This window comes from Corvus cornix, chromosome 1 (genome assembly GCF_000738735.6).
Source record: "Corvus cornix cornix isolate S_Up_H32 chromosome 1, ASM73873v5, whole genome shotgun sequence".
Taxonomy (NCBI): Eukaryota; Metazoa; Chordata; class Aves; order Passeriformes; family Corvidae; genus Corvus; species Corvus cornix.
Window position 1 is genome coordinate 97991861 of NC_046332.1, and position 27685 is coordinate 98019545.

At 41.6% G+C, this 27685-nt stretch overlaps 1 protein-coding gene across 4 annotated transcripts in view; it reads left to right on the top strand.

Annotated features, from left to right (window-relative positions):
* The first annotated feature begins 11494 nt into the window (after positions 1-11494).
* SHROOM2 (shroom family member 2) overlaps positions 11495-27685 on the top strand; it is a 120688-nt gene continuing 104497 nt past the window's right edge. For 2 of the 4 annotated variants that reach the window (XM_039550272.1, XM_039550273.1), the window contains exon 1: positions 11495-11762. In XM_039550272.1, the coding sequence (XP_039406206.1) occupies positions 11544-11762 (219 nt within the window). In that variant the 5' untranslated portion in view covers positions 11495-11543. The remainder of the gene's footprint in view (positions 11763-27685) is intronic. The other 2 variants (XM_039550275.1, XM_039550274.1) reach the window with 2 other exon arrangements.

The window sequence follows — 27685 nt, forward strand, 5'->3', positions numbered from 1 at the left end:
GAGGGTGGGTGAGTGACCTGGATGTTGCAATCCTACAGTTTGTTGCCACCATGTATATAAAAACATACTGGGGACAGCAAGGTTGCAAAATTAGATTGCTCTGCTCCAGAAATACAAACTCATGCTGAGGTTGTCAATACAAGGCTCTGTCATCAGTACAAGTCTGGGACTTCTCAGACTTTATTCCACTTCTGCTAGAGCAGTGGTGCATGGAGTTGCCACATTTCTGTCAAGATACTGCATTGAAACCTACCTATCTACTAATGAACTAAGGAATTACAACCCACAGAGACAGATTATTATTAGTTAAAATTAAGCCACTGTAAGCCACATATACACTTCAAAGATATATAAATGAAAAAAGGATGTTTGCTCTGATCTGAAGGAAGAGTTATATCACTTGGCTTATAATTAGAAGACAAAAACTTTAAAATGTTAGACAAAAACTGTTGAAGAGAAGCCTTTCATTCCCACCATCAGTTTCTAAAATTGGTCCACTCACTATTTCTGTTGCCATTTTCTTTCTTTCAAAAGTTTGAAAAGCATGTCAAGTCATTATCCTGATTGTTTGCTCTGGCTTACAGATAGGAATGTTTTGTGTACTTTGCTTTTTCTGCTTATCGTTTGTTTTCATTGATCTTGACTGTGATCCTCTAGTTTGCCTGTGTGGATTTACCATTTTATTATTATAACTTCTCTCTCCCTTTTTTCCAGCCACTTTGGAACTACCTTCATTCCTCAATTGCACTTTTATACTCTGGAGATTCATTTTTAAATTTGTCCCTTCTTTTCTCACCACAGTTTTGCCAGCTGTGCACCCTCCTTTTATTACTTTACTCCTCTGAGTGGAGCATTGTTTTTTAACCTCTTCGTCTGGGTTCCTTCCCTCCTGTAATCTCTCAGGATTTGATTCTACAATTACTTACAGAGGGAGTACGTGTTTTTTATTGGAAGCAAAGTACATGACCTGTAGCATACCTAAGAAAAAAGAAAATTAAGTCACCCATGAATGAACTGATAGAATTAGAGGTGTCTAAAATGTGCCAACATTTGAGGCTGAGTGGGAGATGCACCTGCCAAGCTAATGAGCCACCCAGCACCTCAGCTGGTAAGAGCTAGCTAGTCTCTGGTTCTCATTGCTGGGCTCAAAGTATAGAGAGTTAGAACAGTCAAAGAAATTCAAAGCTGGTTTGGCAGTCTTACACTCAGGATTAATTTGGCTTCTTGTGATTATAAAAATAAGAGGATAAAATCTGGGGACAAAGGCAAAGGAAACAGAAAAGTAGTGAAAGAAATAATTTTGTCTTGATAAGGACCTTTATTTAGTATTCTGTAAAACTTGCATCATTCCACAGGTCCTAATTCCCTTCTCTCTGAAATTATTGACACAATTCCCACTTCTGCCACTGTATGAAAAAGACTGACATGGTATGTCTCATTTCTGCACTAAGGCAGGATCTCAACAAAGCTTAGAGACAACCATTAGCACACATATAAGAAACACTAAAAAAACCCTCCTGGCATTGCAAATAGCAATCAATCACACTCACAGCATAAGTACAACATTGCACAACACTGAAAATTCCAGTCATAATTTTGGACATTGGCAACAGTGTGCTCAAGAATGAGAACAATACTGTGCTCCTTTGGAAACAGCCGTGTGCTCCATACTTTTAGAAATACCTACTCACTCTCTCCTTGGACCCAGAATACAATGTTTCATCCCAGTCTGTGATCATCTTTAAGATGAAACACTGGCTTCGCTGCTTCTAAGGGAAAGCAACAGGTTTACAAAAATATGACAGGCATGCATTTCTGTTGTTAAGGAGTGTGTGTATGGCTTATGCTTGAGTGTGCAGCTGCACATACTTTAATCACTGTTTTAATTAAGTCTGGGAATACAGCACTGGTTTACAAAGGACAAGGAAATTTGTGGATGTAGAGACAGAGGATAGTTTGGTTTTGTTTATGTGTACAGCTCAACGCATCGCTGCCTGAATTTACAGGTCCCACTGAAGATCTTAGCTACCTCACAAATGTAAAAGCTATACTTTGTAAAAGTTCATGATCTCATAGTCTTTTACACATAATCTGACATTACATTTCCCAAAATGAAGAAAGCTAGGTCTGTCTTCAAGCTCAATGGATGCAGCTATTATCTCCCCAAGAGATCCTGCAATATGTTCCTTAAAACCGTGGCATACAAATGGTCTATATACTTTAACATCATTCTTTATTTTATCTATCCAGACCTCCTGCAACTAGATTTAATTTGGAAGCAACTGTGAGACGTCCTTCCCGCAATTAGCAGTACTAGTTTTTAAAGGTGATTTTAAACCTTTAACTTAACACATAACTGAAATGAATGGAGAAATTCACATACCATTCTTGCTATTTCTAGTTTTCTGTAACATTAGGGATATTGGAACAGTAATGATATTCAAAGTGTAACGTCTGTCATGATTACAACAGCTACAGACTCCATTAAAAAGTACTGAAAGAAAAGCAGACGTATCGCTTCCCTTCCCTCGGTGTTTTAAATATAATTATAGAATTGTAAAATATTAATTTACTTTTAAGGACGGTGAAGATTAATTTAAAAGGCCGAGGATAAATGTGTCTCATTTGCATAAAAGTAATAATATTTGAGTTCTTTTTGTTTTCTCTAAGAACAAAAATATAAATACATGAAATAAATGTGCATTTGAACAGGTCAATAACTGTATGTATTTGACTGATGCAATCAAGTTACTATATACCTTTACCTTACACGGCTTTCATGAAGAAACATACACAAATTAGTTTTTGCAACTGTGCCTGTAATGCATTTAAAATAGTAAACAAGATTTATACAGATGAAGTATAAAATAACTGAGTAGAAAAATGTATCCATAAAACTGAAGAAAATTATTTTTGCTTAGAGATTAGAAGAAAAAAATTGCCGATTCTCTATGCCACTGCTGAGACTATTACAGTCTTTGAACTTGCATTAAGACAGATTTTTGTGGCCAGCCACATTTCTGGACAAATTCCACCCTTAGTCATTGTCATCATTACATTATTTCACAGAAGAAAAGGATACCACAGTTTCAGCACACAGGTACTAGAGAGACCTTGTCCCACACATACGCAGACTATGAGACACAGTTTGAATAGGAACTGATTCATTAAAAAAACTGTGAAAAGAAAGAATATTATCTCTCACACACTGTGATACTGAAAATTGGATAGTACTGTTTGTAGGCATGTACCCCAAGCTACAAAAGTTGAATGTTTATCCTGTCCTCACTGTCTTCCAAAGGAATCCTAGGCCCCACTACTTCTGCATTCTAAAGGTTACATTAGTTGGTTTCCTCTGGAGAAATTAGGAAGGACACTTTGATATCCTTGTTACAATTGCTAAATGGTGGGATCTTGTTAGATTACATCTTCTACCGCCCAGGAGTTATATTTTCTAAGCCCATTAGCACTAAAAACTTACCTCATAAAACCTGTGTTCTCAGACCAGTCTATGTAGCCTAATCAAAATATATTTCAGCACTAACTTCACTGCTCTTACAGTGCAAGAACTCTCCAAGGCTCTATTAATTAAATTGATAAAAATGTCCATGTACCATGGCCAATTCAATGGTCTTGTTGGATGCTGTAAACAAGTGTAACTGTAGGGAATTCTGACAAAATGTACAGTCCAGGTCCAGACACAGACACCAGCCAATGTTCCCCTGTGAGATCCCCTGAGCATCACAGGGTTTTTTAACCCTGCAGTGGTTGCATGGCCATCAGTCAGCCCTGCAGCATCTTGGGAATGGGTGAAGGAGAGTTGCAACCTTCTATTCCACAAATTGTCTTGTAGTTTCTGAAATGAGCAGATAGCTAAAAACCATAGCTTAGCTGGCTCAGGGAATCCAGAGGAAATGCAGTAATAACAGCAGAAACATTATAGTGCAGAAAGGATTTGTGATCCACTCTTTTGACTTTTCTACTCTTCAGGAATAAAAAACATGGCTTCATTGTCAGAGGTGGACTTTACAGCCCAGGGTGGAAAAAGTAATGAGCATCCAATGTATATTGGATACATCCAATGTATACACTGGATATACCTTTTAGGTGAGCAATAAGGCTACACTATACATTCATATTACAGCTTGGCTACATCAGCTACTCATATTAGTCAACTTCCTGGGAGCACAACTCCAAGAAGTTGGTTGGTTCTAAAACTGCTTCAGAAAAGCAGTGTTCTGAAAGTAATCCTCTGTGTACCTTTAATACTCCACAAATTCAGACCTTCAAAAGAAATTAAATTTCGGAGTTGTGACAGGATCTGTGTTAACACAGAAGATAGGCAATGACCCCCCCATCCCAAAGCTGTTTCCTCAGGATTTTATTAACAATGCTCCACTGGCATGAGTCTGCTTTACACAAAATTCAGGCTAAGGAACCAGTACCTGCCACAGTCTCATCCTTTCTAAGCCAAACACAAGCCAGGGAAAGCTAATCTGAAGATTGCCCTTTTCCTCATGTGTATGACTCGGAAGGATTCCCTCAAATATGCTATCAACTGCTAACAGTTCTGTTACCAGAACTGAGAGGAGACCACACCTATACCTTTAGCATAAAGGGGCATAGCAGTCTGTGGGGAGGTGGCATGCACAGAAAGAACTTCTGCCCTCTGGACTCCTGAGCATGCCCAAACCAGCCTTACATCATCCTTAATATCACTACATTCATGCAATATCCTGCATCTGCCACTGCTGAACCACAGCTTCTTGAGCATACCTGATGCTTTAGGGAAAACTCCTACGGCACTGCAACAAAAAAGAGAACATGTACTTCATGCCTTATGCATGCTTAGATGGACTCTCACAAGGCTCTACATCCTATGACCTTCACCTGGACATGGTTCATGTTCTGTGTAACCAAGCTGAGAGTAGAAAGGTCAGTTGTAATGCAGAAACTGTGCCTGTTTATAGAAAGCACTGAGAGATTTATTTATACATGGCTGATAGGCTGAAAAAGCTCTGTTTGGGGCTAGCTAGCAAATGAAGACAAAGTCCAAGTGAAAAATACCATATTACAAAGCTTTTGTCTGCTCTCATGCATATTCTGGCCTCTTGCTATTTATCTTCCCTTTTAAAAGCCTTCACAGCATTCTCTGCACTAAGAGCATTTGAAGCCCTCCCTTTGCACTTTCCCTGACCATCCTGACTCTAGTGACCATCTTCATCAAGTACAGAATTCAGATATAACATGCTGTGATATCCGAGTTTAAATGCATTAAAGACCCTTGTTAGCCTCTGAGACTACCCTTCTTGTATTTAAAATAGGTCAGTGTTTTATTGCACGTAAGAGTAAGTGGCACAGCACAGTTTGTACAGAGAATGTATTCATGTAATGTGTTACCAAAGAAGAAGGACAATGAAAAGCATTCCCTAATGTACCATGATCAGAAACACAGCAGCAAGAATAAATATTACAAATGATGCTTCACTGAAATGATGAAACTTCATGAAGCAAAAAAAATTTCCCAGGTTAATGAAGCTGCAATGCACATACATATGACCAAATACAGCTATATAGTGTATATAGTATGTGCATATATATATATATATATATATATATGCATATACTGCTGGACACTCTTCCACAACCAAAAAAGCATGGCTTCATCCATAGGGCCTCATAGTAATGGTCACTGGCCCATATTATGCCCCAAACTGTGTCCAAGTGCTGCCTAGTCAGCCTGCTGACAATGAAACAGTATGGACTGTCGTGTACCGGTATTTCAACCTCTGTGCTCTCACTCTGCTATTTGGTTTCCCTGTAAAGTGGTAGTTAGAGATGTTGTCGTACGATTTGATAAAGGGCCCTAATGTAGGAACTGGAAAAGGAAGAGATATACAGATACCAGAAGGACTATGGCCCAAGGCAGGACTTAATATGTACGTGAACATGACTACAAGCTGAAAACTACATCTCCAGGGAAAACGGGTTACCTATTTGCCTCCTCTTGCTAGGTGTATGCTGGCTTCTGACTCTGCAACCAAACGAGGAGTTGTCCTTTTCTCTGATTTTCAATCTTGTTATCATGCAAAATTGTGAAAATAATAAATCCTTAAGCAGGCTATGGATTATAGGAGTCTGTGTTGGACTAATCTCCTTTTTCTTGTCTACAGGTCTAATAGGTCTCAAGATTTGAATGAAGAATATTATTCTTAGCAAATCATCATATTTTTTTCTCTTGGTCACTCATAGCCTCAGTTTGTTCCAGAGTGCATGCTGTCACCCTCAGAAAATTGCTCCGAGGTACAAAGCATATGTGCTGTGAGAATAAGTGAGAACTGAACAAAGTTTGAATCAAAATCATTATGGAAAACAGAAATATCAGAGTATCATATGAACTGCTATTCTTTCACAAATTTCAGCATTATAAAAAGATAGATCTAGATAAAGAACACAGATTTTATTTTAATCGTAAAGAAATGAAGAGTTCAACATGTATTTGAGTTATATATATCTGGAAGGTTGAGAACTTCTAAGGCTTTCTCCAGCACTAATTATGTGCTGATGAAGCCTTACTTGCAATACATGCAATACAGGAGAAACAAGACACCCTTGAGAAAGGTTTTTAAGGTGCCAAAATCATAGACATCCTGCTGGAGCTTTACAACATGGTATTTTTCATTCTGGGAAACTGGGTAATTTGTTGGAACCAAAGTGTTTTGCAGAAGAGTGTGATTATGCTGAATCCATCAGAAGCAGAATGGCAGGTTTCCAAAGGAAAGCCTCCTGGTTCCCAGATATGCCAGGATGTCTGTCTGTTGGGCTGCTACCCAACCTGTTTCTCCAGGTTCTCAGGACTTTCAGACTCCACAATAGACTGCCAGCAGCTTGACAGACCTTGAACTACTTGATCAAAAAATCCATCCACTTCTGTTGCAGGAACTTCTTATCACTATTTCAGTTGGTTTGGTCTTTGTGATGATAATTTTCAAAGACATTAGAGCTGGAAAAAGGAAAGAGCTGGAAGTCACTGTGCAACTAGAAAGCTACAGTCTAGTCACTATTACTGAAACGTGGTGGTATGAATTGCATGACTGGAGGGCTGCCGTCAGTGGCTATAAACTGTTCAGAAGAGACAGGCAAGGAAGAGGTAGTAGACATTATTTACAGAAACTATTTGCAGTGAGGCTGGTGAGGTACTGGAACAGGTTGCCCAGAGAAGCAGTGGATGCCCCATCATTGGAGGTGTTCAAGGCCGGGTTAGATGGGGCTTTAAGCAACCTGGTCTAGTGAAAAATGTCCCTGCCCACAGGACATTGGATTAAATAATCTTTTAAGGTGCCTTCCAACCCTTCCAACCATTCTATGATCCTGTATTTCCCTCAGAATATGTGCCATGGATCATCTTTTCTCTTTTGGCATCTGAAGTTACCTTGTCAATGAACTATGCTTGCTCCAGGGCATCAACCTTTGATTTTGTATGGCTGAGGCAGAGGCACTTTGTCTCTTCACCAACCTGTCAATGTTTGGCGGTTAGCTCCCAGAAGGGCTGGTAACAAAGTGGGAGGTTGTAAAGGCTTATCTCACCTCAGTTCTTTACTCTGTAGCTATGAGTCAGGAGCCACAACATCTCTCAAATTTCTCGGCTTCTGGGGAAAAAAAAGGCCTGCTGACATTGCAATGTCCAGCACAATGAATGGCCTCAGGACTGAGAGTAAACCAGCCTATTCTAGAGCCATCCTGCAGGTATCCTGTGCAAGCCACTGCAAGGTGCCGTGCCTTAAGGAAAAGATGTGGGATATGTGGTGTATAGCCACAGAGGTGAAACAGGCTGTGCCTTAACATCATACTGTGCCTGTTCAAATAAAATCCTGCCATAAAGTCATTTACTCACAGTTTTCGTAATCTCAATGACTAAACAGGGAACAGATATGCAATATGTGCAACAGAAAGAATGAAGGTGGAATAAATTCTGTAGAACAAAATTTCACTTGAAATTGTTAATTAAGCTTCAAGTACCGAGGTAGGACGACAGATGAAGTACTGTGGAAGGAGCCTGGTTTACTGCAGAAGGCTTTTGTTTCACAGGGCAGAGACACACAATCTAGGTATAGCGAGAACCACCTCTTAATATAGGTCTGATTGCTCCCTTTGCAGAGCAGAAGGCGCTAGGGTAACTTTTGTGTAATACTGTGAAGTATCTTTGATACATGTATCTTTGGCACATGTATCTTTGGGACACAATTTTACACAAAGGGATCCCTTTCATACCTTGCTGGTAATAGCAGCATCATTCTCTGTCCTCAGTGTGAAAAGGTCTGTTACTTCCTTTGATATATTTATTGCACCCTGATGTATCTTGCGTGTCTACCTTCTATTGGTAACTTCTGTGTGCTCAGAAAACATTTGACAAGGGAGAAAGCTGAGGATTTGGTCACCGAGGCCTGTGTTAGACAAATACAGTTATCATTGGTTCTCTTATCACACAAATGAAAAGCAATATTTTAGAATCCATTCAATAAACCCTTTGTTCTTTATGACTATTTGAAACCTTATGAAGGCTGGCAGAAGCTGCAGAAATTCAAGTAAGAAGATTATCACAATATTTTAAGAAGAGCACAAGTACAAGTCTCCAGCTGAGTTCTAAACAAGCTTCAGATTCCACAGAGAGGAAGGATATAAAAGAAATGAAGATAAATTTGACCAATATGACAAAAAATAATTCCTTTAATGCTTTGGCTGATCAAACTTTTATGTATGAAGAACTTTACTTTGTGGTCTCTTAGTAACATTGATAACATCAAAGGATGAAAGGCAAAAAAAGTTGTCATTCAAGATAAGGAAATCTGATTTCTGAACTGTCAGCCACAAGCTGAGGATCTGCTTGACGACTGTGCCAGACTGTCAGGCACTAAGTAAGCATTAGCTAGAAACTTCTTCTTTACTGAGGTCTCTCAGCAGTATGAAAGCTTACAGATGTTCCTTTAGGCAACTGCTTTCCCAAGAGCTACATGTCCACATCTTCCACTGATGTAATTACAGTAGCAGAGTTTGATAGTTTTCAATGGCTGTCAGTTTCTGGCTCTAGATTTTCCAGTTTTAAAACGTGTGCTCATATTTCTTCATCATGCTTCCTGAATTTCTACGACCAATTCTAAAAGCCAGAACAGTAATGTAAGTCTTGAATTTCTTATGGACAACAAAATGTTCAAGATGAAGAATGAATGTTTGGCAGTTGAAAAGGGGGGGATATAAACAGAGAAAGCGTTTTTGGAAGCAGAATTTGCTCTTCTCATTAGTGATGTAAGCTATTTTATTTTCTCTTAATTTCAGTGTGCATACTTGCGGATACACTAAAGTTTAAATCATTATTCTGGATCTTTCTTTCATTATCATACTTAGAGAAAACAAATTGCAAACACTGCAGCTCCTTAAAACTTCCAGCTATATGTTACTGAGTATACATTGCTGTGAAGACAATCTGATACGTGTTAGACAAACATAACTGAAGGCTTTGTCTCAGATTCCAAGAAAAGGAGACAGGGCATGGAGAAAACTACTTGTATTTCTGCTTGCCTATATGACAGAAAATAATTACAGAAGAAATCTGACTGAGGATCTGCAAGTCATTAGAGGCCTTAACTAACTTGATGCAATACCTAGGTTTGGTGTAAGGTTTGTACTTTGCAGGATTTTAATAGTAGGATGTATAAGTTTGAGTACCTCCTCCACTGTTCCTTCTGTCCCTTAATCACAAGGAACAACAATCACCCTAATCACATATTTTTCTTGTTTCTAGATGTCCTCCAATCTGCTGCTGGGATTGATGATTCAGATGTTCTCAATCCTGAACCCAAAGTTTTCCTTAGGTATTGAAGAAACATCCTGTAGCTAATCCTGGAAGTATTGTAGAAAAAAAAAAGTTTAGTTCAAGGCAGGAAGGTTTTATGAGAAATAAACCAACTGAAACAGGAGTTAGAGGAACAGACTACATAACCAGAATGGCCTAATGGGCACTTTCAGAAAGCAAAATATGTGACCTGTCACATCAATATACAAAACCTTAAAACCCCACTGTATATACCAGGCACCTCCATGAGACAGCTTGTCACATGGAAGAGTACCTTGAGGTTCACTAGTCTTTCAGAAATTAAAATAGAGGTTTCCGTACGTCTTAGACCAAGCAGTACTTTGCCTGCTTGGCAGTGAAATGCCAAGGATTGTGTGCTTGCACACGGGTACTCCAGGCCAAGTCTGGTCCTGATTTAAGACACTGGAACCTCCTATAAAATGATTCAATTAAACTGAGAGAATTGCAAAAAAAATAAGTATTTCACTCCCAGCCCCACCACTAACACAATGAAGGTTTCAAGCAAACAGAAACCCTGCATTTATTTCCCATCCATAAGATTTGCCTTCAAATTAGCACTTCTAGTCCTGCCTCACACTCTGCCCTCAAATTTTTTTTCACAATCTGGGACTCCAAATCTCTTCTCTATTGGGTTTCTTTGCTGAGGGCTTCACCTGTGTTTACCACCGCTTCCTGCCAGCGCCCAGCCCATCCCGTCCGAGGGCAGGGCCGGCCCGGGCGGTGCGGCGGGGCTGCCGCTAGAGGGGCTGGGCGGGAGAGGGCGGCCCGGCGCCCGCGGGCCCCTCCCGCCCCACAGGTGGTGGAGGCAGCGCGGGCCGGGGGGAGCGCCGCTAGGGGCTGGCGAAAAGCGCCTCCTTTCCGCCTTCCCCCGGCTCCCGCCGCAGCTGCCCCCTGCCCTGCCCTCTGCATGGCCCGCTTCCCCCTCCCCGAACAGCGCGGCGAGACGGGAAGAGCCGGCCCCCTCTGCGCTCGCCACTTCGGCCCCCCGCCGCCTGGCACGGCGAAGGCGGGGCGTCCCTGCCCGGGGGACGGCCACCGCCGCCGGCTGCCCTTTTAGCCCGCCCTCCACCTGCTCGCCGCTTTTGTTTGGGAACGGGGGTGGAGGGGAGGCGCGGGCGTCCCTTCGTGCGGTGGGGCGGGGGTGGCACGGTCCCGGCCCTGAGGTGACTCGGGGCTCACGGGCCTTCTCGCCGCTGCCTTTGTCTGGCGGCCGGCCCGGGGCTGCTCCCCTCTTCCCCCTCCTCCTCGGCCGGGGGATCGCGCTGCGGGGCTACCGCTCTTTGGGAGGGGCGAGCGGCTGCCCCGCTGGTGAAACGCGGGTTTCGCCCTTTTTTCGAGGCGAAGGGGAGGCGGGGGCGCCTCCCCCCGCCGCGCTCCTCCCAGCACCCCGCGTTGCTCCGCGGCGTTTGCCCTGCCGCCAAGTTGCCACAAGTTGGAGCCGCCCCCCCCGCCGCCGGGCTTCGGCCTCGGCGTGAGACAATACCGCGGGCTGCGGGGGAGGAGGAGGAGAAGGAGGGGGCGGGCGGACCAGCCCTCACTCGCCGCCGATGGGGCCGGGCCGGCCGGCGCTGCGGGGCGGGTAGGGTAGGTGGCTCCGCGGGCGGCCGCCGGCTGGCGCTCACCGGGGAGCGGCTGGCAGAGGCGAGCCAGCCCCGGCGGTGGCGGGCGCTCCATGGAAGACGTGGGGCTGCGGGGCGGGCGGGAGCGGCTGGCCGTCGGTGACTCGCGGCTCGGCGCCGGGCTGGTGGAACCGGGGCCCATGATGGTGATGGTGGAGCAGCGGGCAGCTGAAGGCTACAAGCTGGTGGAGGTCCAGCTGACCGGCGGAGCTCCCTGGGGCTTCACCCTGAAGGGCGGACGGGAGCACGGGGAGCCCCTCATCATCACCAAGGTGAGCGGCGCCGGAGCGGAGGGGAGGTGGGTCCGGCCGGCTCCATTTTGCCGTGCCCGCGGCGGTGACAGCCTGGCCGCGCTGCCTGCCCGGAGCCCGGGGCGCAGGTACCGCGGGGCAGCGCGCCCAGCGCAGGTGCCGCCGGGCCGGCTCCCTCCGGGGGTGCTCCGGGGCCCCACGACCGCCGCCAGCGCCCGGGGAGCGGCACCGGAGGGTGAGGGGCTCATTCCAGCAGCTCTGGGGGCAACAGGTTGCTGGGCAGAGGCAGCCTGGCGGCTCCGAGCTGCCGCTTCTGGCCGCTTGTATACCCCAGGAAAAAGCCGGCGCCGTCGTTGTGGGCGCTGGTAACTGGCTGGGGGACCCGAAACCCTCTGCTGGGCTGTGCCCTCCCTCTTTTCCCTGCGGGCTCCTGGCGCAGGAGGGTATGGGGAATGAAACTCCCAGCTCCGAGGCTGAATTTTCTCCGCTGCCGTTGCACTTGCAAATTCTAAGTAATTAGGGTAGCCTTTTGTTTGTCCCTTCTTCCTTAAACAAAAAAGTCTTGTGGATAGTGACCAAATCCATGCACCGAAGACGGGGGGAGGGGGACGTGCTTGGGTATATATGCACTTTCTGGTTGCCTTATTTTTTTCTTTTTTGGTTTTTTTGGTGTTTTTTGTTTGTTTGGTCCTTGTATACTTGCAGGTTTAATCTCAGTGTATTGGACATGAGTTAAAGAATTGCAACGCGTTTTCTAGAAAATGTTTTTCATCTGGATGTGTTTTGACTTAAGAGCCCCCATTCTTAGTAATTGTTGGGTTTTGCAGTTAAGACAGCTTTCATGTTACACAGTGAAAGCACATTAAAATAGATCCATATGTTGTAGTGGAAAAAAGTCACATTAGCAAAGCACATTTTGCTCAAGATCTGTCAGAAAGTTATATATATGCTTTTGTCTACAAGTCCTCTGGACTCAGCCTGTTCCCGTTTTGAAAGTGCCAGAGAGTGTCAGAGGTCAACAAGTCCTGTTTTATCCGCAGCAGAAATTATACTAAACTTATTTTTCAGTTGGTTTTGTTGTGAGTTTTGTAGTTAGTTCCCTTCTCCCACCCTTGAAACAACTGTGTTACGAACTTTCCAAGTGAGGACTTCTCAAACTATCTGTTTCTAGATCACTTCCCTAGTGCTGTTTTTCGAGGAACAACAGTCAGTGTCAGATGTATATGCTGAAAAATGACCGCAAGGCTATTGGCTGCTTACTGCTGTCCTGAATTACAGACTGGGAAACCTGGGAGCATTTGAGGAAAGGAGAAAAGAGCTATTTTGCTTTGTATGTACTAGCTATTAAGTGCCAATTCAAATAATTCCACCTTTCTGGTAATGGCCAATAAGTGCTACATCTAAAGACTGATCAGTGATACTTATTCATAATGTTACTTAGGTATTAAGTAACAGGCTTAAGTATTTGTGGCATGAGGATGTGGCTGTGGTATGTGGAGAGAAGTGTCTGTGCCTGGGAACCTTTTAAACTGGGTCTGTTGCAAGGGACTAATTAAGTGGAACCACACAGCTGTGCTGCTGTGTTGAAGAGAAGTCTGGGTCCATCTGTACAGACCTGGGAAAAAGAAAGAACCTGGGTCCTTGGGTTTAAATTTTTGTGTGTATTTTCATTTGCCATTGTTGGATACACTGATATAAAACTAGTTTTGAAACCAGGGATTGGAACTTGTGTTCAGGACTACAGCCCAGGACTACAGCTCTTAAGCTGCAAAATTTTCCATTTTGATTTGGTCTACCCATGTTTTGTTTTTTTTACTGTACTGTTTCTAGTGGTGGAAAGCTACTTGGAAGAATAATTTAATACTGAGTGGTTAAAACAGTCCCTCCTTGCAGGTGATGTAAAGTTTCTCTTCTCAGCTGAAGACAGCCCTGAACTTGAGTTACCCTGTTCCTGAGTGAGGATTATTGGGCTGCCATGGATGAGGAGATGCCATTTCACCTGTGCTTCTCTCTCTGTGGTGTGTGTCCTTCCTTCTCAGGTAGACTGATGGCTGGTCAGTGGGAGACCCAAGAAAACCCAGTGGACTAAATCCTTCGGGACACCTGTGGAAAAACTCCTGGTTTTGTGGATTCAAACTGTGGTTAAGCACTAGCTGGCTATGAAGCTCTGTCTCTCTCTAGTCCAGAGCATCTCCGGGGAAGTGAGGGTGGATGAGGACAACTGCCAACTCTGAGAGGAATGTGACAAGGTGTGAATGGAGTCTCAGATAGCAGCTGCTTAAGAGGGATTTCTAAAATTCTGCCTGTCTCTGTTTTTACAGCCTCAAAAGCAAGATCAGCCTTTGAAGAAAGTTGCATCTTTATGTAAATGCTGGGAAGTCTGTGTTTGTAAATATTTCCCGCTTTCCTTAGCATATGTGGCACAACTGCCAGAGAATTAGCACCAGAAAATACTGTAATTGAAAAATTCATGAGCAAGCGTGTATGTTGTTCACTTTTCAGCACTTTCTGTGTAATACACTTCTCCATTTCTCTGGTTGTGTGGATATTTCACTTGCTGATAGGAAGGGAAATTTATTTTTTCAGGTATCCTAGGGAGAGTCTAGGACAAGTACTAGCTGCATATACTATTTGGGAATTTTTTTAGCTGGAAATCAAGTCAATTAAAACAGGAGTGTCTTTTGTTCCACTAAACTGCCAATAATCAGAGAAGGGAAGGCATGCTAAAGAGGAGAAAATGTGTCCAGCCTTCCCAAAGGTGTAAGCCTGTGCTCAGCTGCTGCAGTTTTGTCTCTGCTCATTGCAGCAGGGTTGCACTGGGTGACCTTTAAAGGTCCCTTCCAACCCAAACCGTTCCATGACTGATGCTGTGAGGGAAGTGCTTTGCCCTGGGAGAGGTCAGTGCACAGTCACAGTGCTGGTGCCCAGCAGTGGGGCCAGCCCTTGCGGGGTGGGCAGACTTCGCCATTTTGCAGTATCATTTCTTTCTGTAACTGAAAATTGGAGAAATAGTCCAGAAATAGTACCAGGTAGGCAGAGTATGAAGTTCACCTGCCAGACGCAAGCCTTCTTATTTCATTTTTTTTTTCCCTTGCCCTTTTTGTTATTGCTGCAATAGGTACAGAGAAAAATGGTGCATGATACAGCTTGCTCAGTCTTTAAACATAGCTGGTCTTCTAAAACTTGCCCCACCCAAGTGCAAATGATTTTGCTAATATTTAAGAAAAAAGTCTTTTAGCATTGTCACTGTGTTGCATACCATTATTTTTTAATGTCCCTTTAAAAAAATGCTTTACATTTTTTCTGATCTCTGCGTGTGTGTGATAACATTCCAAAACTAAATTGCCCAAAGGCAGCTTGTTCTTGCCTAATTTGACATCTTGAAAGAAAGGACTTGCTTTTTACAACAACATGTGTATTTCAACAGAAGGTGAAATGAGAACTTTTAGGACATTAATTATAAGTCTCACAAGCCTCAGTTTGTATTTTCCTCTTTTTTTTAAGAAATAACATCTGAAGAGGGAGATCTTACTGGAAATAATGAAAATGAAAAGTCAGAGTGCTCAAGTGTGAATCTTGTGAAAATCTCCCATAGCTGCATTATCTTGATTACTTTTACTTTGAAATGCTCTTATCTGAGATGCCCAGCATGCAGTGTCAATCATACTGTTGATTGTGGGTGGTGGATAGAAAGTCATTTCACTTCCTGTACTAACAATATCCTTAGGAACTCTGAAGTTGTTCTGCAGTCAGCTTTATCCATATTACATCAATAAATATGAGAATATTCTAGTTTATGCATTTCAAGGAAGGTTGCTGTATCATTTAAATAAATTTCTCTTTAGTATCAGCTTTACAAGAGCCTACAGCTATACATCCTCAACCTATGATCTCACTGCAGTCTAATCGAGGCTGGGCTTGGCTGGTATTTCAGCAAGACTTCCAAGTGAAACCTGGACTGTTGCAAGAAGTTTTGTTGTTGATTTAGTAGATAGTTTTGTCTCCTGATTCAGTGCTGAATTCATGCCCCAGCTGGAGGGGCATGTCTTTTAAAAAGAAGGAGTATCAGACAGGCTCAGAACTCTTATTTTCTTTATTCCACTGTGCTTTCCTAATGTGCTGTCTATGGTTAGGTGTGAACTGTAATTTCTTTAACCTAACAAACATTTAAATTGTATAAAGAAGTGCTTCTCTATTAATTGATAGTTTCCATGTGACTTGTATTAATTTGTTATTTCAGTAGTAAGTGATTGCTGGTTTAGTTAGGTAATTCATCATTCTTTGGCCTTAAACCTGTAACTAAAAGCAATTACTTGCATCGCCATACTGCAACAATATTTAGGGTGGAAAAAGAGCTTTAATGGTGCTGTATATAAACAAATCAATAAAAAAGACATAAACACAAATATCAGTTTCTTCCCTCAAGTTTGGTGTTTGAGGTGAGCTGCATTGTTCGTAGATATTAACAGTTCTTAAACTTGGCTGGGAAGCTTGATGTCCAGAAAACCAGCATTTAGCAGTAATCCTGTGAAATTCCTGACTGCTTCAACTTAAATGCAGCTGTTCGTGTAAATAGCTGATTTATAAGGTCTTACGAGGCATTGTACTGTGGTCAAGAAGGTATTCTAATCTAGGTCTCCATATCCCAACAAATTTCATTCACTTCCTTCAGTTCTAGAAAGATAATACATGGAGGATTATTTGTTCTATTTTGTTTTCTACTAATTTTCTCTTGGTCATCAAACCCAGGCAAAATTACTGATCTGTATGGGTCAGAATTTTAACAAGCATATTAATGAGCAGTTTTGAAAGAATGTATCAGATCATGTTCTGTGTTTCTTTTGAAACCTTTATTCATCTTCTTATCTTGCAAGAGGGGCTTATGGTCTGAGTTGGACCTCTTTGTGTTGTTAAATTTGATAGCTGAGAAACTTTAAGAAATGTGTGTACATTAAAATGAATGTTTTAGGCTTGAAATAGTATCATGTAGCTATTTATATTTTTTTTCCCCCTGCCAAATATGTTAAGAATTGGGCTTTTTTCAATGCTATAGAAACTATTCTGAGTGGTGTTTTCCTTGGAGCCTGGTTGTTAGAGCCCAGGTTTCTCTTATTGGAAGAGAGGAGTTGGCTTGCTTTGATGCAGGAAGATCTTATTGCTTTTAATTTGGTAAGCTAATTGATGAAGGGAATGCTCTCAATTTTAGTGCTTTAATGGCTGTTGAATGACCTCTTTATTATGACTGTTAATTTACTGGCAGAATGGAGCCCACCACCCTCCTGTGTGGTGTAAATGATCTGGCTGTGGAAGTCTGGTGCTTGAGCGGTTGGGTTTGCAGGTGGTTTTTTTTTGTTTTTGCAAGAGCTTTAACAGTTGAAATGGCACCACTTTTGGAAATTGCATTTGAAAGTTATCTTGGATATTGCCACATGTGTTCTAAAAACTGTGTAAGGAGTTGAAAGAATGGATTAAAGGCTTGTGACTCCAGAAGTCTCAAGTCAGTTGCGTTACCTGCTTAGCAGTCGAACAGTGTGAGAGTGGGGTTTAACGGTGTGTGTGCTTGCAGTACTGAAATTGCAGTCTTCCTTTGTGCATGTCACACTGCATTTCAGGAGAAAGATCTTCCAGAGGAAGATCAAGTGTGCTCTTGTTTAAAATCAGAACTAAGCACCTTCCTTACAAGCAAACTTCCCAACTTTTGGAAATACTGATTGCTTCCAAATTGTTGTTTTTTATCTTCTCTACATTTCCCTCTTTCAGCTACTTGGGCAAAAACTGTGAAATATATCATGATTTTTTAGTTTAAAAGAAAACACAAACAAAATCATTCATGTCTGTGGAGTCTGCCAAAGGAATTGGTGTGTTTTGTGGGAATACTTACTGCAATAGGAGTGAGACAGCTGGATTGACTATTTGAATGTTTATTAGTTTGGTCTGTTTAAAGGACAATTTAAACTTCTCTGGTTGTTCATACTTTTCAGTATGGATTTTGGATGCTATCATAGACATTAGCCTGAAAATAAGAGATCTGCAAGACACCTCTAGTTACTGCTTGCTGTTGTCAGAGGTTTGCCAGTAATGCAGTTTATTATCCAGATATCCATCATGTTTATGGTTTTGTTTGTTTCTTTTTTAAGAGGAAAACCAGTGTGGGTATGTGTGGTGTTTATACATATGCTACATATGCTTTACTCAGTTATTCAATAGTCTGTACTTATTTTTATCTGCAGACCTTGATTCCTTGTATGTTCTCCTGCTTAATGAGTGTTTAAAGTATGGGAATGTGGAAAGAATAAGGTAAATGGGAAGTGAAACGTGGTCATGAATAGATTAGAGGAAACAACTGTTTAGTAGTAACAAAGCCAGTATTTTATTATGTGAGCTTCTTTCTTCTCAAGAAAAACCATTTGTATTTAGTCTTCCTATGCATTTGTAATCTATACATAGGATACCTGATATGTATATGGACCTAGTTTTGTGGGTCAGTTTGTTATAGAAGTTTGAGACAGGTCCTAGATATTAAGGAGACTTTTTACTTGCTGTGCATTTAAGAGATATAGTGCATGAAGATTTTCACAGGTAAAGTAAAAATTGATGCAGTTGTACTGAGACTTCATTTAATCTCTGAGGGCTTGCTTTTGGCTGTCTGTTTTGAACCCATTTGATACTGATGCCTCTATAAAACTTAACATAATTCTGGACTTTTGGGTTTGGGCTTGTTTTTCATTTGGAGGGTTTTTTTTTTTTTGGGATGGGGGGTGGTGTTTGCTTATAAGAAACAATCTTGGAAGTTTTCTAATTCCACAAAGCATAGTATTTTCAGTTTCTTAAAGGTTATGCAGGAGGTATGCTGTGCTCTCCTCATTCCCTCATACCCCCCCAAGAATATTATCACTACTCTGTGGGGAATTATTGGAAGTTGTAATTTTTGTACAACTTCTAACTTCACAGATATGGTCATATAAAAGCAAGAAGGAATGTACAGTTTATGGCATGGGTAACTGTTGCAGTGGGGATCCTGCAACACGCATATATCAAACCAGGAGTCCCGTGGAAAGGAAATATATATGGACAGACATATTCTTGCTAGATGTTTCAGAGATGTTTATTTCTCCAGCCGCATGGCCGGAGCTCTGCCCAGGAACTGTTCCAGTCACGGGCCCAAGGGTCCTTCTGCCCGCGCAGGGAACACAAACCAACCAATGGGAACGAGGCTGAGCAGGGACAGGGAAGCCCCGTGTCTGTGCCCTCAGGGCCCCTCTCCCAGGGCTACACGGCAGGGGAGGGACCCCAACATCTCACCCGTTTTATTTTAATAAAAGGAGAATGAAAACAACTGGATAAACATAACAAGAACCTTTTCAAGACAAAACGAGCCACCCTTCTGAGTCTTTAAATGTCCAAACAGATTCTGTGGAACATCTTAGGGCTGACAGAAGGGAGACAGAAATCTCTGAGTATGCTTTGTGGGGAAACTGAGGCAGGAGAGGGTTTAACTTCTTCCCTTCCCCTTTTCATCCCCCACTCGGCATTGGAAAGGGATTTCTGGGGAAACAGTTGGCAAAAGCATGGTTTTGTGAGGGAAACCATGGATGAAAAAACGGATTGGGAATACACTGGGGGTAATAGGACATAGGGTAAAAGGGAAAGGTGGGATTAGGAGGAGACTGTAGGGGGGACTTACAATAGAGATACTGTCTAACATGACTACGATTTTTTGCATATATACTGCCTTTTACAGGAACACCATCAGGCCCAGTGACCTGCGATGCTTGTAACCCTTTTCTACCTCGTATAATTTTGAATTCCACGACTTCTCCATCTCCCAAGCTTGGGATGCATTTTTCAGGGTTATTCTTTTTAATAGCAGTTCTATGCACGAATATGTCTTGCTGGTTGTCACACCTTGTTATAAAACCATAATTTTGCTTAACATTATACCATTTTACTATCCCTAAGGTCTTAGTTACTATGATCTTTTCCTTTTTCCGAGTGGCTGCTGTTTTCTGTCTCGCTGCGTCTTTGCTCTCTCTTTCGGTCGCTCCCGTGTTGGAATTGTTGGGGCTGCTGGTGCCCGCGCGCTCTTCCCGGGGTCGCGTTCGGGGCCGCGCGGGCCGGGCCGGGCCGCGCCGCTCAGTTCTCCGTGCGTCGCCTCCTCTGGTCGCAGCTTCGCTGCCGCTGCCAGGCGCTGTACCCACGTCTCGGCCGGGCCCCCGAGCGATGACCCCCCCGAGCCCTGCTCCAGCGCACGTTTCGGTTCGGCGCGGCTCCGCTCCGCCGCCGCCGCCCGCGCGCCGCCCCTCTCGGTCGGGCATTCACGGGGCTCGCTCCACCACGCGCTGCGTGCGGCCGTGCGGGCACCGCCGGGTCCCGCCGTGCCTCGCTCCGCCACCGACACTGCGGCTCGCGTGGCTCCGCCTGCACGCGGGAACTGCCTCGCTGCTGCTCGCAGAGCGCTCGGTGCACGTGGCCTGGGCCGCACGGTCCCTGCGCCAGGCTTCCCTTCGCCAGGACACAGCTGACATTGCTCAACAGTCTCAGTAACTAAATAATATTCACGAAAATATTCTTCCATCGGCATATATTTTGACTCCAATATTAACTGTGTCCAAACGGTTTTCCAAAAGCCCTTGGTAAGAATTAAATCCCAAGAAACATAGAAAAAGTTCTTAAACAACCATGCCAGGAAGTGTTTCAGTTCTTTTTGAGCTTGAATCAAGCTAAAATTTACAAATCGTTGTTCAAGAATCATTTTAAGTTTAAGATAAATGTCCATATGCGGCCCTGAGAGCCAAGAGTCTTCCCACGGTTCCTCCATAGTTTAGATATGGAATAGCAAAGCAAAACCAAGAAGAGGAATCCAAAGTTTCCAGGGTTTACTCACACAAATCAGTCGCTTAGGGATCGGGGATCGTTCTGCTCTCAATTCTCCACCATTTGTTGCAGTGGGGATCCTGCAACACGCATGTATCAAACCAGGAGTCCCGTGGAAAGGAAATATATATGGACAGACAGATTCTTGATAGCTGTTTCAGAGAGATGTTTATTTCTCCAGCCGCATGGCCGGAGCTCTGCCGAGGAACTGTTCCAGTCACGGGCCCAAGGGTCCTTCTGCCCGCGCAGGGAACACAAACCAACCAATGGGAACGAGGCTGAGCAGGGGCAGGGAAACCCCGTGTCTGTGCCCTCAGGGCCCCTCTCCCAGGGCTACACGGCAGGGGAGGGACCCCAACAGGTAACTGAGTGGTTTAAATGCATTCATTCAGTGACAGGAATAGTCTACAAAGTTTTGATCAGGAATCAGTTTTCTAAAATCAACTTGATGGACTTTTGAATTTGTTTGTAACCTCCATGTATGTTTTGCCAAGCAGCAGACTTCCGCTGGTGTTCATGTGGGTTTAAGATGAATGTTTAATAGAAGGAGATCGTTTTGAAAAGTGTTTTGTAGTGTTTAAATTAGACAGAACTTAAGTGCTCTGATTGCTTTCTGAAGGTGCTTACCATTTGCTGTCAACTGTGTGAGAAGCTGAGGAAACCTGTGGTTCCTCAACACATACCGTAATGCTTACATGGGTACTCGTAATAAGATGAAATATTAGTGAGCAAGATAATTCTCTGTATTTGCAGCATGTGTGCGTGCATATACTGAAAATATTTTTAAAAAATTTCTTTCTCAGATTGTTTCTGAGCATAGCTTTTCAGTTTGGTTTATCAAGCTGATCAGGGGATAGTTGTAACCTACCAAAGACAACAACACTTATGAACTTAGGAGGGAAGTTCCTTCCCTTCTCAATAAATTAATACAATACTAGTGTTCAGTCTCTGATTAATTCAGGGCATTTTTGGTAATCACAGATCTCTTATTGCAGATAAGAGAATGGCATCTGCCACATAACAGATTTTTGTGGAGTCTTTTTAGTGGCCTTTGTGTGCAGGTCATTGTGGTGTGCTGGTCTCCAGGCAGAAAGATCCAACTTGCTGGTAAATGCTGGAAATGCAGCAAATTGCAACTTTGAGAAACCGAATAGCTTTTATCAGGTACACAATTCTTGGGTTGGCTCTTAGAGTAGAAACAGATGGAGTTGAGTGTTTGATGATAGAAAAGAGGTAGTTATTTCAAAGTTCCTCTGAACCTTGATGAAATGCCAAAATCTGCTGAAACCTTTGAGCTGTGTAGTCGAAAGCTCAGTAGCATTGGCACTGTGGGGAATGCCTCACATCCTGTCCCTGTACTTCTCCTACCTCAACCCATATAGAAAGGAAGACTTCCCCTCTGCCACCAGCCGTACTTTCCCCCCCCCACTTAAATCTGTTCATTTCTGAATTGTTAGATTAATTGAAATGTTTAAATTCCTCTTACTTACTTAGCAACAGCTATTAACTGATAAATGAGCTAGGGAATATGTTGTCATGTTTCTTAGATGCGGATTTTCTGAAGAACTGTACTTAGTAATGAGGGTTTTTTTAAAGATTTAGAGTGGCCTGTTTTTCATTGTGGTACAAGAAAGAGTGAAACAAATCTGCGTGTCTGAAAGACAGAAATAGGTAGCATAATAGGGAAATCTACTGCAGTGCTTGAGAGGCTGTATCCCTTTGGATAGCTAGTAACAGTGGATGTTCATCCATTCTTGCAGTCATTTCTCTAGCTGAATGACCTTTCAGAAAGAAAATGGATCATGATCAAAGGTGTTCTTGTTGTTGTGATTGTAGGTGGCCTTATTGGCTCTTTTATTTACTCCAGGCTCTTTGCTGTTCTGTCCATCATGTTTCTGAGATCTAGACCATTTCTGTACTCACAGTACAGAAAATACTCTAGACTTCTGCAGTGCATTTGTGTCATCTACAACAACAGGGTGTTTAATGTTCTGGTAATAGCAGAGAGGCATCTGAGAGTTATCTCTGAGCAGTTTGGCAGAGAGTCTAAGAATGCTTTTGCTGGTGTGTGAAGGTGAATTCAGTTTGGTTTTGTGGAAACTAGCATAACCTACTGAGACGAAGACAGCTTTTTATTTTTTAATAATGGAAATTCATGAACTTCATTTTAAGTTGTGATTTGATTGTTTGGGGATTTTTTAAATGGAAAAAGATCATGTAATCATGAAACTTACTTGAGACAATACCCAGAGCCTTTTAACATGGCCAGACTTTTTAATTGTAGAGTAACAAGTTCTTCGTCCTCAGTCCTTCTATCATATTCTCTCTGTAAGAGACTTGCAGTCAAGTTTGGACAGCTGAAGGAGGGAGGGATCTGTCAATGGGGAGCATGAAAATACAGTAAATTTGTTTAGAAATGATGCACAGTTACCTACTGCTTTACTTGAAATTGCCATTTCAGTACTTTTCCTCTTCAGTAAAATATGTGATTGTTCTCAAAAAACCTTCACGAAGCTATACAAACAGATTATTTTGGATTTTTTTCTCTTGAGATAAAACATGCTTAGTTACACAGTTGCTTTGAAGGCTTCCAACATAAATTATGAAATAAAGCAGTGTCTCCCAGTTTCCCAAATACATATAAACTAGTCAACGTTCTTTAGGAAATAAGTTTCTGATTTGGTTCAGTGAATACTGTAAAAAGCTCCTGTTTGGGGATAGCAATACTTTATTTGGAAGCTGTGTATTTTTCAGTAAAATACTCTAATATTTTAGGCTAGTATCACAGAAACATGATTTAATGATAAAGGAAGTGAAATGCTTCCTACACAGTGTCAGTTAGTCATCACTATGTTAATTTTCTTAAACAAATTACATGCAAAAATGAGTTTGTGGGTGTCTAGCTGGCTGATATCTGATGTAGTGAATTATCCAACTCCTGATGAGTATTTGGATTCTAGATAATGCAGTAATTACAGTATTGTAAATGGCTTTATTTTCTCTACAATTACATATTTTGCTGACCCAGAAGCAAGCAGAACATTAGATTTTCAGCAGAAGCATTTGCAGTTGTCTCCTTTTTTTTTAAATGGAATAACAAAACATCCATTTCACAGCCATTCTTTCAAGTAAAAGAAAGATGCAAACATACCATGTTGATATAAAGTAGTGTTCTATTGGGTGTTTATATGTGGAAAGAATTTTAGGATAACAGGGAAAACTTGAAGCTTCGTGTGTCTGTTAAACATAATTAATGTTTAGAATAGTTAATTCAAGATTTAAGAGAACTATATACTTTAAAAACCAGATTTTATAAACAGTTTGTAATCTGTTTCTTACATGAGTACTTCGGTCAAGTGTCTTTATTTCTAAATAGAAAGGCTTCTGTAAAATTTTAATAAGTGTCTTGTTCTGAGGCTGGAAGATACGATATAAATACTGAATTCTCTTAAATGCAACTCTAATGTCATAATGCTTCTTCTAAATTTAAAAAAATTGGTAGAGCACAACTTTTAATTTCCAAGGTAATTTTTTCCCTTTAAACTACGTATGCTTAGTATGTATAAGAACTTTTTTACTTCTTACTCTTTTTCCCTTTATCCTGTTTTGTAAAAGGTAACACTGAACAATTTTCTCCCCTGCTTATAAAATGGAAACTACAGTGATATATTAGTAAAATAAGTTTTTTCCTACACTCTTTACCTTCTGGGAACTCGATGTTTTTCCTGTCTGCTGGGGAAGATTGTTATCGCGACCAAGGAGCAGGGCTGTGCCTTTTCTGACACTGTGGAGACCTGAGGAGTTTCTGTGATTACTCAGTCTCTTGTTAGGGAGGGGTTTAAGACAAGTCTTTTGTTGCTCAACTGAATTTCTTCTGTCTGATTCAGGAAATCGTCATCTTAACAAATATTGTAGCCATGACCTGTTATGTCAAAGGTGTTGGTGCTTAGAATATGCAAGTAAAGATGCATGTGGCTCTTTGGTGGTGGTTTGCTTCCTTGAAGCCAGTAATGGGTCTGGGTTGGCAAAGCTTCAACACAGAATCCTATCAAGCAAGGAACTGGAAATTTAGTGCATTGAAAATTGGGAGAACTAGTAACTTAATTACCTCTTTAGCCGTGGGTTGCTTCTATACCTCTGTGGAATTGTATGTCAGCTTTGCCTCTGATGATGAATAGAACTAACCATATTTCATGTAAGTCTGTTCCTCATGAAACAGACCTGATGCAGAAGGGCTGAAATATTACAATGACAAAGACTTTATACTCTTTCTAGTAAGACCCAGAACACAAATATTTGAAAGCCCTTGTGGTATACAGAGTTGTGTCAAAAGGCTATAGCTGTGTGATTCTGTAAATTTTTCTTCATGGCAGTTGCAAGCACAAAGTATTGTTTTATCTACAGTGTTCATCATAAATAATGTACTGAAGTGTACAATTAGATCTCTGTTTACAAAATTAAACCCACTACCTACCCAAAACGCACAGATGCTTTCAGTGCCTCAGAAAAGTAGAAGAGATGAATGGAGTGAGGTGAGTCAGCACCTGAGTGTGAGGCAAAAAAATCCAGAATATGGACTACTTATATAGTAGGCCAACCAGCCATTTGAAACATTTGTTGGTAATAAAACTTCATAAGGAAATATATTTTTGTAGCCAAAATGCATCCTTGCTGACCACTTGAATTTCCTTCAATTTCTGATGATTATGACCCACTTACAGCTCTATAATAGAAAGATACTGTCAGTGATGAAGATTGATGATGATTTATAGCTTATAATTGTCTAAGGTGATAACACAGCATACAGGTTTCTGCAGAATGAGGGGAGAATGTGCATGTTTTCTTCTAACTGCAGACAAAATAAAAAATTCAGTTTGTCTGCACTTTACCAGCAGTAATTGGAGACTACTGTCGGTATTGTGTCAATTGGTACAATCACCCTGCAGTTCAACCTAAAGGTGTTGGGCTGGTGTAGGCTCCACCTTAAATCCAGTGCTGCAAACATCAAGTCTTTAGTAACCTGGTTTATTTTGCTGAAAGCTGACTGGGGAAATGTTGCATGAGCAATTTAATTATCTGATTAGAGGGAGTGGAGATGAGCAGCAGGGAGTGGCAACATCGTGGTGTACAGTCACATGCTCTGCAGTGACTTAAAGGCTTTAGTCCAGCTGACTTCCAGTGAAAATTAAATTGAAGTATGGAAATAATTTGAAAATCTTTATCTCCTGTTTTCATAAACAAGGATTTTGAATCTAAAATGTGTTTGGCCCTCTTCTGAGGACAAAATGGACATGACATTAATATCAGAGTGAAAAGAAAATTACTTTGCTTGTTTTATTTTTTTGCTACCAAAAAATACTTGACATTTGACTATCTAGGAGAGCATGTTCTCTTAATCAGCACTAAATTAAGTCATGATGTATTGTAGCTGGGTCAGCCTCTCTTATAGGTACCTCTGCCTAAAACCTTGGAATTTTCTGGTACATTTGATTGATACTGGCTGCAATTTTTCATGGCCAAGTTTTCTTTGAGTTCTTGGGAAATTTCTGTGAGGACTTTTTTTGTACATCTTATTTTGATACTAAATAAAATTGGTTGTATACCTTTCAGTACCGTATTGCTAGTAATTACTGCTTTTTAAAATGCTTTGGAACTTTGCAATGAGTTTGTTTTTTAATTTTTCTGATTTAACTTTGTTAACTCTGGATGCCCCATCCCTTGGAGTGTTCAAGACTACGTTGGCTGGGTCTTTGAGCAGTGTGGTCTAGTGAATCATGTCCCTGCTGATGGCCAGGGGTTTGGAACTAGGTGATCTTTAAGGTCTCTTCCAAAGCAAACCATTCTATGATTCTATTTATCCATGAAATTTAGCATTAGAATGTTATCCTGTATGGTTGTAAGGAATGTGGGCTAGGATTGTGTATGTGTAACACTTAATTAGAGAAATCTGAAATAATTTTACGGAGTGATTTGGTCTTTACATTTTATATTTTTTTAATAGCTTTTGGGTTTTTTTTTTTTGCTTTTACTTACTGGTTTTTTTTTTTTTTAAGAGAAGGCAAAAGAAAAGTGGCATCCTAGTGTTGGCTGTGTAATTTTATCAGCTGAACTGCATTTTCCAAGTAATTTTCCTGTGGGAGTCAGCATTAGAAGGGACTGGGGTACCTTGTGCACTGGGTTTAGGTAACATTCCCTTGCCAAAGGAATGTTTGGATTCAAGAACTTGTCTCCAGATTCTGGAGGGGGGTGTGTTGTAATTTACTCTTTCTGGTGCTTGGGCCCAGACTTTTCTGAATTTCCTTAACCCATTCGAGTGTTACCTCTTCTTACCAAAAGTCTTTTTCCCTTATCGTTCTCCACACGAGCGATTCTGGATTCAATTAAATAGTCAAAATCTTCTTTATTTACCAGTTTCTTTCACTATGCTATTTCTTACCCTAGCTCCAAAGCTTGTCTTGCCTTTAAAGCCCCAAGCATTCAAAATGTTTAGCATGAAGAATCTTCTCTCAGGACTTGCAGTTGATTGAGACTTCTAATAGCTGGGCACTTTTAAAGGTCAAGTGACCTAAGGCATGACATCGTGGATGCTGGATACTCCTTTTCCTGAAGCAGGGGTCACTATAGTGTTTTAAATGTAGTTGCCAGTTTTATTTCTTAACACAAGGATTTATTTTCTTAATTTTATTTCTTCATTTGTTTCCTGGAACTCAGTGAACCATTTCAGTTGAAATGTAAGAAAAATCAATGTTTAAGGTTTACATGCTCAATGGAGAGTTTCTGCCTAACTAATTGAAGAATGGCAAATTCATCAACCACTGAAAGAAAATATGATCTCATAATGAAAGCACTGAACGACTTTGATTAGTGAAGTGGTTAATACCACCTGTGATTAATTACTGAAATGGATCTTGGAGTAAGATGAGGATACAAGATGATTTTTGTAAAACCTTGGCTTAGGTACTACTTTATTAGAAAGGTGTAATATGTAAATAACAGCAAAAAAAAGATGTCTGTACTTTCTGTACCATAAATTTAAATACAAACGAACAGGAACTCAAGAGCTTGCAGGA